This window comes from Phycodurus eques, chromosome 12 (genome assembly GCF_024500275.1).
Source record: "Phycodurus eques isolate BA_2022a chromosome 12, UOR_Pequ_1.1, whole genome shotgun sequence".
NCBI classification, from domain to species: Eukaryota; Metazoa; Chordata; class Actinopteri; order Syngnathiformes; family Syngnathidae; genus Phycodurus; species Phycodurus eques.
Window position 1 is genome coordinate 21553061 of NC_084536.1, and position 12220 is coordinate 21565280.

The window sequence follows — 12220 nt, forward strand, 5'->3', positions numbered from 1 at the left end:
ACAATGATTACAATAATGTACAAAAATGATCTCCCTTGAAACAACTCCATTTGGAAAAACAACATAAAGCTTCAACATTTTTGTTTGTCATCCACAATTTGATCAGATTTGATTTGGCCGTTACCATTTTTGTGACGTACATGTTGTAAAGTGATTATTAAGGGCCAACATGTGCAGTACATGCATACTTTGGTAACTTGTTGGATGGGACAGTTAGCGGGAGTGGTAATGTTTCAGTCATTCAGGAAAGGAAAAAAAAACAAAAACAAAAAAAAGTACATTACACACCAAAATGGCAACCTTCACTTGCGCTCACTCACTGCAGTTTATTTGCACATTTGAACATGTCATAATAAATTACCAAGGTTTACTCCTTGTCAGAACATATGTCAGAAAGTTAAAGGCTTTGGCTGAGTAATGTGGCATTTCTTATCAGGGTTACATATTTGACACAATGAATTGCAGTTTATTTAGATCAGGGGTGGGAAGCTTTTCTCCCCCTGACACTCCCGCCCCACCTCAGTTCCTCGGAGGTTTTATTTGATTTAAGATGTTTACAACAGGTCAGATCAAATGCTCTCTCGCAGGCGGCGTACGGCCCCACGAGCCGTCGGTTCCCCACGCCTTGATTTAGAGTGGGAAAAACCGCAAATGGAACATTTGAGGCATCATTCATCATACCACGATGTTATCCACTAAGAACATCTCTTGTACTTCGTATTAAGCGTCACGTGTTACTCGTACCTGCTCTCTGGATGAAATGATCACCTCATCATGCTGAGAGAAGCTGGAGACAAACCTTGGATTGGAACATGAAGGATTGGACCAAATGGTTCACGACGAGCGTGTGTTTCGGGACTAGCTTCCAAAATCAAAGTAGTCCATCTCCAAAACAGTAGTCAGACATCAACTGATCGGCTGAACATTAGAGTTGAAAGATTGTTCTTTTTGGATGGGGTGGTGATTGGCTGGAAAGTGGCTCACATTTTGTTGAAACATTCCTTGGCATTGGACCACACCTGGATTCCCTGTGGCAGCGATAGAATACATCAAACTTATGACAACAATTTAAGACAAAGAAATGCCTACCTCAAATATATGCCTCCTTTTTCACCCCCTCAGCATAAAAAAAAAAAGCAAGGTAGTAACTGTAACTACCACAGATCATAGTTGAGTTCATCCTTTTTTATAAGGTAACTATTAGATAAATGAAAATGTTTTTTATTTTATAAAGGCAGAATTTGTAATACATCGCATTTTCTCAAATAATGGCCTCAACTTCAATAGACACTGTCTATAAGGCACAAGTGCCTCTCCTTAAATAGCTTTCACCTGCAAGAAAGTGTTCAAATGCGGACGTCAAAGAGTTAACAGTTGTGCCCATTTGAACAACAGTATGTGGCAAACCAAAAGAGCAGCACAGAAACACAGATCTGTCTGGTTTTTCTTGAGGGTAATAAGGGGAGTCAATACAGAGAGAAGGACTTACAGATCTGTTTCAGGTGGCTGCCACATTATGTAATTAATACACGATTAAGACACGACATATATAAGAGGCCATTATTTGAAGAAATGCAGTCCATCAAAAGTTCCGTCTTCTTAAAAATGATTACTTCTCATGCTCGAATATCATAAAAATGTTCATTTATTTCAGAAGTTCAATTCAAAAGCGAAACTCATTTTACTGTAGTTTCATTAAACATTCCAGAAAATACCTCAAAAGCCCAATTCCTACCTAATTTCTTTATCAAAAGTCATTTTGAATAGTTCGTACATAATATTCTAATTTCTTAAAATGGAGAATTGTGTGTTTTTGTTAGCGGGAAGCTACAATCCTCAAAAAAATGAAATAAAAGCATGAAACGTGACTCCGTGTGTAGTGAATCTACAGTACAGACGAGTTTCAATTTTTCAATTGACCTACAATACTGAAATTATATTTTTCCCACCGTGTTCAAATCATAGTGCAGTGGAGTTCTAAACCATTGCACAGTAAAAACACACTGTTGAATGAATTAATTAACTTTGAAAAAAGCCAGATTTGTTTTCATACAGAACAGCGCTTGTCTTGGATCGCAATAGATTATGCAAGTTTAGCTAATGTTGTGTACTGTACAATCAAACCTACCTTCTTACACATGCTAATTTGCATGATGGCGTAGCTGATGAGTGCCTCGCGCAGATCTCTGTCCTTCTGTTCCTTAAAACGCTCGATGTCCTCCCAGGCTGTTTGCACAAACTCTCTGTAAAAAACAACACATGACAGCTCTCAATAGAAGAAGACCATGAAGCACTTGTGTTGATCCACTGATGAGCTAAGAATAAGCGAACAAGGATGAGAAGAACAACTCACTGGCACTCTGAGTTTTTCTCCTTGAGCGTCTGCTCTCCCTCCTGGATGCTCTGCTCCAAGGCCGCCAGCCTGCTCTCCCTCTGCTCCTGGCTCTCCTGGCCAAACAGTTTACTGGTCATCCCCTTCAAGGAGAAGACACGCACCATCTACATGCATAAACACATACAGTATTGGAAGTGAAGCATAGATAAAGGTTAGTTCACAGTGCTATAATTGTGTCATCCATAAAGCTACAGCATGCGTTACCCCAGTGGCCAGTTCCTCTCTCTGCTGCTTCTTGTAGGCCAGGTCCTGAGCTGCTACTTCCAACTCATACTGGATCAACTCGTGTTTCCTACACACTGACCTGAGCACACAGACAAAACACTGTCTCAAATGCATAGACATAATACTAACAAAAGTAAGGAACCAGACCTGCACTAACATTACAGCTATGCCAATCAAGATGCGTGCTGTCATGTGATGTAGACAGTGAAAAACGATTTATAGCGGGGAAAATACTGCAGACCCACCCGATATAGGTGAAAATCTGCGATATAGAGAGACCCCACATGTGTTAAAAAAAAAAAAAAAAAACATTGCTTATAGTTCTTCTCCTCCCCCACACTTTAAAAAAACACACCTTTGAAACACATTGTAAATGAACATATTGAATACAACTAAGCAATGTGTGTGAAGGTAATAACTACTACCTAGTGGCACCACCTGTTATTGGGGACAAAAGGAGCCATCTATAGTCTACAGTTTGCTGGCAACCAGTCTGGGGTGTACCCTGCCCCTTGCTCAAAGTCACCTGGGATAGGCTCCAGCTCACCTGCCACACTAATGAGGACAAGAGCTATAGATAGAAAGTGAACGGATGGATTATTTGTGGTGAACAACAGCACAGCTCTTGCAGTAAAATAGGGTAACCAAAATGTCTCTGACAGTGTCAATCAAAACTAAGCTATATTATTGATACAGCTCTTTTATTGGATCTCATCGGATCGCGCCCATGTACCGAATTATTGTGGCTCACGAGTGTCCATCTTAAACGTACCGCACAGCCTCAGTGTAGAAGAGATATTCCTTCAGTTGGTCAGCGTAGTGCTCTTCTTCCTCCAAAATGTCGTCTATTGACGCCGCGTACCTGACCACACACGTCACAAATATATCAACCAAAATTGTACATAAATAAAATGTTGGCAGTTTGTACCTCATAAGGAATTTAGAAACATTATTTTAAATGTATAATTCGAATTAAATGTCAATTTGTATCTTCTCCAGATAATCCAGCTTCCTCCCACATTCCTGAAAGATGCATGTTAAGACTCATTGGAAGACTCAAAATTGTCCACGGGTGTGAATGTAAGTGTAAACGGTTGTTTGTGTACGCGCTCTGCGATTAGCTGGCGACCAGTCCAGGGTGTACCCTGCCTCTCGCGCAATGTCAGCTGGGATGCGTCACAAAATGGATGGCTGGATGTCAATTTGTACTTACGTGTCCATGTGGTGACCGGCGCTCTGTAGTCCATCTCCCATCGCTTTCTCTATAGCGCTCCATTCGCTGAAGATACAATAATGATATTTTACACAATATGCCTCCTGTTAACTGTCAAGTCAAATGACAGCAACATGATGTCTTGTGGAACACATAATCACTGTTTTAAACCCGTGTAATGATAAACATGTCAATGCAGCACCCCCTGGTGGCATTAACTAATAATGCAGAAAAACAAAGCTCACCTAAAGACTCGTCCATAGTTGCCATGGACTTTGTAGACGCCATACAGCCTGTCTGCTACTCTCTGCAATAAACACAAACAACTACCATGAGGAGCACAATTGTACAAGGTCTTACCATACTGTACCGCCATGACAGCTTTGCACAATCTCGACTCCTCCATGTCACCTCATTGACTTTAAAGCTGATTTTGTTTCAAAGATGGGATTTTTATTTAGAAATTGTTGAGATTCAGATGTATTTGTTATCAATGTTACAGTAATTTATTCTCTCTTAAAATCAAGTCAAATCAAATAAATTCAAATGCTCAACAATTGGCAAAAGCAATTAAACAGGGTTTGTGTTTGGTGTACATTGTTGGGATACTTACCGCTCTGACCCTGAGAAGTTGAGAGATGGCAGCGTTCAGTTCATCGCTATATTGTTTCAGTGCTGTAAAGCGCCTGGGAAATGCAGCAAAAAAACGTGGACCTCAGCATTTCTTTTGTTTATATGGCAATATGAACTTACCTCAGTCTGTTAGGTAGATAAAAAAACATGGAAGAAAATGACACTTACTTGTCAGGGTTCTTGACTCTAAACATGGCACTCAGGGACTTCAGTCTGGAATCAGCCTAACGAGAAAGACCAAGGAAGTTCGTTTTAAAGCTGCTTTTGTATACTATAATGTTTCCAGAATATCTCAAGGCAGAATTTAGTAATACAGGTGCATCTAAATGACTGAAAATATTGTGGAAAATATATTTTTTAACTTAAATTCATATATTATACAGATTCACTACACACAGAATGAAATATTAAATTTATTTAATATGGATGATAATAGCTTACAATGAAAGAAAACTCCAAATTCACAGCCTGAAGGAATTAGAATAGAAATATAGAATTTACATAGGAATTGGCCTTCCTAAAAGTATTTTTCTGTGTTTGATTAATTTGTATAACATGAGCTTCAGTTTTGGATATGAACTTTTGGAAATAAAATAATAATAGTTTTATCTTAAAAATTCAAAGCACTTTTCTGGACACTCAAAGATGCTTAACATAACAGGGTTAAACAGATAAAAAAAAAGATGTGTATGGGAAAATAAAAGGTAGAATTTACACATTAAAAGCCATATTTAAACAATGAGTTTTGGTGAGGATTATTTATTGAGATGCCCCTGTATATGAGACCCAGCACTACTGAATAGAAATACAGTACCTTGTCTTGAAAACCTGTCTCCAAAACTGCATCCCGCCAACCCTTCTCCTGAAAAACAATGACATTGTTTTTACAAGATGTTTTCAGTTGACATTGGGAGTACTACAAAGAACAGGGGCTGCCCAACAAGGACAAGATGCATGCATTTTAAAGCAATATTTTTGAAAACAAGTTATTTCTACAGCTGCTTTTGTTTGGATGCAGCAATATTAATATTGTAGCAATAGCTAAGTAGTAGGACTAAACAGTATACCGAATGGAATTTGAATACATTTTCATTGAAGATGTCACACAACAAAAGCTTGAACTGTCATAAAGCATGACTTCGCACAAGTTCAGTCATCTGCTTTTGCTTATTCTTTGGCTTTTTTGAGCTTTTAATGTCACCTCAGCAGAGTATCAGGGATGGCAAAGAGCAGAAGTACGGTGATAAGAACTAGAGCTTATTGCAACATAGGGAAGTGGTACACATATCTCTGCTGCAAAGTACAATATGGCTACACCAAGTTGACAAATGTATGTTTGTGATGTTACATTAAAAAATAGCCCCTTGCACAATGGCCTTTGCACAACTCCCTGCACTGTGTGTAAGGTACTGATGCGGGATGGGGAGTTGAAGTCGAGCCGCAAATTTGCCTGATTCTGACGAAGTATCACAGGCGGAATGGCACGAGTCGATAGCAGGAAGTCCCAGCCAGAGTGTAAAGTTTAACGTCCGACACTCAATGCCCACGCTGCTTTGAGTTGAAAGCGGTTGTCGCTGTCCCAGGCGTTAATTATTTGAATGTGAGAAGCCGTAATGGCTCTGTGGAAGCCCATTACGGACACAGCAGTGTCTTGCAGGAATGAGTTCTGACTGAAAAGGCACAAGCATGCTTCCTCTGCCGTCACGCGCCACTTTCCCAAAAATAGAATGTCATTCACAAACTGAGACTCATCCACTGCGGGTTCATTTCTTTTTTTCATCATTTAAGTTGTGTTTTACTTTTACTGAAAATGTCTTTTGACAATAGTATGACAGTTAAGAACATTAGTGTTACTGAAAACATCACCTCTACAGTAAATAAAGTAATGATAGAGACAGTTTGACCCTAAACGTTTTGTAAATATGAAAAAATCAGGGATTGACCAGCAAGGTTCCACTGTGTATGAAATGTAATTCATTAACAGTGGTACAAACCTCTGTAAGGAAAAGGAAAACTATCTTGTCTTCACAGAGGACGGGATGTGACATCACACGCAGCAAGAAGTTTTCCAGGCCCACTCTCCGCCGCTCGACAAAATCCGGGTCGAGGTTATCAGCTGACAGCTTGTGCCACACAAACTCCGCCTTAAAGGTGGAAACATCCACACATTAACGGACAAGAACGAACGAGTGAACATGTCTGTTTCTACTCACCCTTTTCTCTGGCAGCGGAGGGATGATGATGTACGGGTAGGTGACCAACAGGTACGTTCTGAGTAGCTCAAACTCACTGTAGCGTCGCCACAGAGTGTCAGGTGTGGTGGCTGGAGAGACATTAGGGACTGTTTCAGATGTTCTGCACACACGACAACAGGAACACTCAGTGACATTTTTGTTAAATTTATGAAAAATGACATTTTACATACAGTGAAGTCTGAAATTGTTTGTGGACAATGACAGTTGTTATTAAGTCACTTTGTCCAGCTCCTCCCTGACAATTGAGTTATGCAACATGAAATGGCTAAATTTCAAATTTTCAACAGCAATTGTCTTCCTCAGTCAAACAAAGGGCACATATAGACAAAGAACCATTCACATCTGTGGAAAATATTTCAATTTACCGAACATCCATGTTTTTTGGAATGTGAGCGGAAGCTGGATTACTCAGAGGAAACCTATGCAAGCAAGTTAAAATCTACATCATGGTGGATTTTCCTCCCTGGTTGCTTGGGAAATGGACAGGTTTATATTAAACCTGTTCAATATTCACACTGGCAAATCCTCATGTGTGTGGTTTATACAGGTCTGGTTCAGGTCACCGGCTCTACCCTATGACAGGAGACTGGGACAAAGCACCTACAATGTCTTTTATTTTATTTATTTATTTATTTTATAAACGATCTTCAAGAGCTACCAGAGATGACCATATCCAATGTGCCATCACATTTCCAAGCTGACAGTGAAAACTCCTGCCACAACTTACATATGTGACTACAAATGTATGTAATGTATATATTTTGTATGTAATTTGCTAACATTACCTTCGTAACTTTTATTTAACATAAAACTAATCTTACTGTAACCTAATAGTAAATAGAGCAAAAGTTGTATATGGTCAACGAGGAGCAGCTAATCTTAGCTGATAGAATTAGATAAAAAACATTTTATTCTCCTCTAACGTTATATTTGTGCAAACTAACGATAAATTTATCTCACCACAGCAGTTTAACTATTGCGTGTTATTAGCCCGTAGTAATCATAGTTATCGCTGCACACACAGGGAGTTCGCCAACCTGTTTCCTGGTTTGGTCACGTGACATTGGCCCATACCAAGGTGGGGCGGGCCACAGAATTTGTGGGCCATGAAACCTTACGATAGCCAATAAGGAATCAGGCTGAAGCAACCCACAAAAAGGAGCAACTGGCTGTGTTTGAGTGTTTGCATAATTTGTCTCACAAGTCATTTGCCATAATAAAATATAGTGAACAGATAAGCTAGCACTTAGCCTAGCATCTTCAATTTCTTCTACTATGACGGTACTCTTTCAGCTTTGTATTTTTAGGACATTTAGATACCCTGTGGCACCACACTGCTTCACACAGGTCAGTCTTGGTTCAACGAGGTCTGGTTTGGGGGAAGAGACTTGCGATCGTTGGTGGAGATATTGTTGTGTGTGTGGCGTGCAGTACACCACACGCGCTTGGAGCAGTAAGAACACACTTAAAATCGGTATAAGTGTTCCAGCCTTGAGCAGAACCCCACCGTGTCTCTACGAGGTAGACGGTGTAGGTTTCCTGCATGTTGACTGTGTTCTTGCCCGTTCTCTTCTCAGCCTCCGCCACATTGATCTCCAGCTTCTTCAACAGCGACGTCCCCTTTTCCACCATCTGCACAGCATAGGATACATTCGATGTTAAAGAGTAGTGAACCTATAAAATAATAAGGTAAGGTGTGATAGTAAAGGTGGACAGATAAAACACACAGAGGTGCAAGTCCATCATCCGCTTCTCCTCATTGTTAAAATGCGCTTTGAGCTGGGGTATACCCTGGATTGGTCACCAGCAAATTGCAGGGCACATTTGAGGAAGGCGGAGTACAAGTACGGGGAGAACACGCAAACTCTACACAGGTAGACATTCGAACCCAAAACTGTGAGGCGACCAGCTACACACTATTCCACCATGCTGCCGGAGGTGCAAGTGATAGTGATAGTATTTAGCAGGTCACGAGACCAGACAACGTCCCCATTCCAAAACTGTCAAAAAATAAATAAAAACTTAAATTGGCAAAACAGCCCCAAGAACACGGAATTTCCACTTGAGCCAAGAGGATAAACTCCATGTAACGCCAACAACGGCAGCTAGTTAGCAAGCTAGCGTCACGAGTGAGGTTTGTACGAAAGCAACTGGTCGAAAACGACTTCTTCTTGACAGTTGTAACATTGCAATTTTGTCTAATAACTTTAAAGGCTCGTAAAACACCAAACGCTTCGCCTCTACTCCAAAATATGTCAGTAATAGCGTTCGAATTAACTCCACACACCCCTGCTAGCTGAACAGGCTAACGCCTACTTCAAATTCAACGTCTACATCAGAGAAATCATGACAGCAAATAACTGTTGCTACCGTGTTGATGATGTTGTTCTCCGCCTCCGTGTTGTCGGCGTTGCCGATGACCGCCACTTGTTCTCCGTGACTTCCAGAATCTGCCATCATCTTCCGCCGAGAGATGTTGCTGATGCGCCGCTCTTGGCTGCCTGGTGTCAGCTGAGCTGGCTCAGCAGGCGAGGAGCTGGAGGTGGCTCCTTTGCGCATGCGCAAAGACGTACGCTACGCGGCGGGTCTTCGTTGTACGACGGACTTCCGTTCCTACGGCGACGACGTAACGCGAACTTTGTACGTACTGTATTTATCGGAACGCGTCGCAGGCAATCGCTAATCTACGCTAAGCAGTAGTAAAGCCATACAGTAAATATTTGTATGGAAAACACTTCTCGGAGATCATTTACAACATACAAATGAAAACTAACAGTGACAACGGTCACGACGTATTCTTACGGACCGTTCGTAACTTCGAAACAGGGTCGGTTTCCGATATAGGCAGCGGCATTCTGTGTGTATGTGTGGTGGGGGGGCGGGGGGTTGAGATTCAAACCCAGAACCTCAGAACTGTGAGGCAGACATGCTAACCACTACATCACAGTACAGCCTTCTGTTAGACACGATATATATGAACCATAAAAGTGAAGCAGTGTCCAATCTGCATTCTCATTAGCTTGCAAAAAAATGCTCCGGAGGAAAAAAAATGACCTAATTTCTCACCTCGGTGCCTGCTGGAGACACGGAATACAAAGACCGAAGAAAACTTTGCAGACGAGTCGAGAAAACCCCTTAGCTAACCCTTTACCTTATGAGATAAGTGAAGCTGTACATCTCCTGTATATGCTCACATCACATTGCGCAAGTGTCCCTAATAAAGTCACTGGCGAGTGTATAATATTACAAAGTTGTATCTATTGTACAATAAATGATCACTTCTTGGTTATTCCTCCATTACTATTACTATTAATCCTATTCCGCCATTATTGTGCTCTATAACTGGTACAACTCAATGAAAAAGTGTGTGTTGACTCCCATTTGAAATAAGTTTAAATGGTAACTTGATTGCAAACACAGCCACATTACCAGTTATGAGGATGTGCACACTTGTGCAACCATATTATCTTAGTTGTTTATATTTACTTGCCTTCTCAATTGTTTTTCCCAATTGAGTAGTACAGGATATAAGGCACAATGGCGAAAAAAGTTTTGAAATTATTTTGGTCAAAAGGTTTATTACAAAAACCTGCCATTTGAACAGGGGTGTGTAGACTTTTTGAATGCAATTATCTTACAGGTTTCCTTTAAATACATGCACTCTGTCCGTCTTGCTGACACGAGGGCACGACAACTTTTTTAATTTGTAGGTGTGTGTGTGTTACCGTAAGTACTGTGAGAGCATGGGTTACCAATATTGTGCGAGCCTGCTCTCACCAATGATGGTACATTGTGATTTCCTAGGAATGTTGTAGAAGTGATCATTTGAAAATGTAAACAAGAGATTTATAGATGGGACTACTACTGCTGTTGAGACGACTGCTGTTGTGCTTATTGTCATTCCCTCAGTTGCTCAATCCCTCTATCCTGTTTTTTCTCTACCTACCCTGTCACTTTACTCTCTCTCCATTTCAGCCCAACCAACCTTTGTGAAATCATTGTTAATCATGTGAGAAATCATAAACATCAGTGTCTTGACATATTCACCGTCAGCCCTCCCAGTTAACATGCATATTTGACTTCTAAAGCCGTCAATGGCAGTGAATGTTTTAATATCACTTGTTGATAACAATTACATGCATTTTAATCTAATTTGTTATCCAGACGTGTGTATAAAAATGGTAAGTTTTTTTTTTTTTAATCAGTACCCAAAAAGTAGCTCTTATTTTCCCAAAATATTGGTGACCTCTGCATTTGAGTAAGGCGCTCCTCTTCCTCATCAGGATGGGAAAGCAGTGCAGTCATGACTCACGCTGCACATCCCTTGTCATTTTGACAAAAAATGAAGTGGAGGATGCCAGCTGGAGGAGGCGCAGCGTGCCGCGCCGCAGATGGGATGCTGGGGGAGCCCAGAGAATGAAACAAGGAGTCGTCTGCTTTTTAATTCACACACCTGCGCCGTGAGGGTCCGGTGGGACATGTTCAAACTGAATATTTTTTTACCTCCCATTCAGCATCTCTTTCCCTGCATGACATGTTGCTTGAAAGTCACTCCTGCCTCGACAACAAGGACATTTTTAAGAAAACAGTAACTGTGGTGGGATTTACTTTCTCATGAACACCCCGCAACTCTGCACATATTACAGTATACTGTATATATCGGTGCAAATGATACCACAGACTGCTCCTTGTCCTCAATGAAGCCACCGAGACCCTCTGCGTAAGCCCTTCAGTCCTCTGGCCTGTCTCATTAGAGTAAATGAAGCACCTGAACGCATCGCACATTTACAGACTCGCTTTCATAAGAACAGCAACATGAGGTGAATAGAGGTGGACCTCTCGTGCAGAGTTACCTGGGATAGGCTCTAGATCACCTGTGTCCCCAATGAAGCCCTATAGAAAATTCATTAATCGGTGTCAAGGAAGTTTGTTGAGGGGAGGAGCCTTAGTTTAATCTGGGTTGTGATTTACGGAGAGTTCACCGCATGTGCATTTACGTGCGCACTTCTGGTGCCTTTTTTAAAAGTTAAATCTATTAGTCATTTCTTTTTAAGGATAATGTAAGATGTGTTTAAAATTATATTAAAATATTTTGGAATCATGGTTTGTGGTGTATTTCCAGTTTAAACTATTAACAAACAAAAAACAACATAAAAATGGGGGTGGGCATCAATTACTTGCAATTTTTCAGCAATTACTATACTGGGCAAATTTAAAGGGCAAGGAACCATACTTGGTAACTTAAGTCAAAATGGACACCACACCCTGGACTATAAAACAGGATAACTGTAAACTTTTATATAAAAAAATAAATAAATAAATAAACACATATTAAATACACTGGAGCAAAAGTTTGATATGGCAGTATATCATTATTGGCAATAACATTATACTTTTTCAAAAAAAAATTAAAGCAATATTTTTGCTATCCCAAACCTTAACTTTACCTTTGAAGTTCAATACATTTGCATTTAATCTTTAAGAAGTTTGTTTTTAAAC

At 40.4% G+C, this 12220-nt stretch overlaps 1 protein-coding gene across 1 annotated transcript; it reads right to left on the bottom strand.

The window, feature by feature from the left end:
* Positions 1-306: 306 nt before the first annotated feature.
* Positions 307-9257, bottom strand: snx4 (sorting nexin 4). Its single transcript, XM_061692817.1, has 14 exons — positions 9092-9257; positions 8229-8353; positions 6680-6821; positions 6461-6610; positions 5281-5328; positions 4635-4690; positions 4447-4519; positions 4079-4140; positions 3834-3899; positions 3393-3482; positions 2600-2699; positions 2354-2499; positions 2129-2243; positions 307-1028 (listed from the first exon to the last, which is right to left on the bottom strand). The coding sequence occupies exons 1-14, from the start codon at positions 9179-9181 to the stop codon at positions 981-983; spliced, it is 1311 nt and encodes a 436-aa protein (XP_061548801.1). The 5' UTR covers positions 9182-9257; the 3' UTR covers positions 307-980.
* Positions 9258-12220: the final 2963 nt, after the last annotated feature.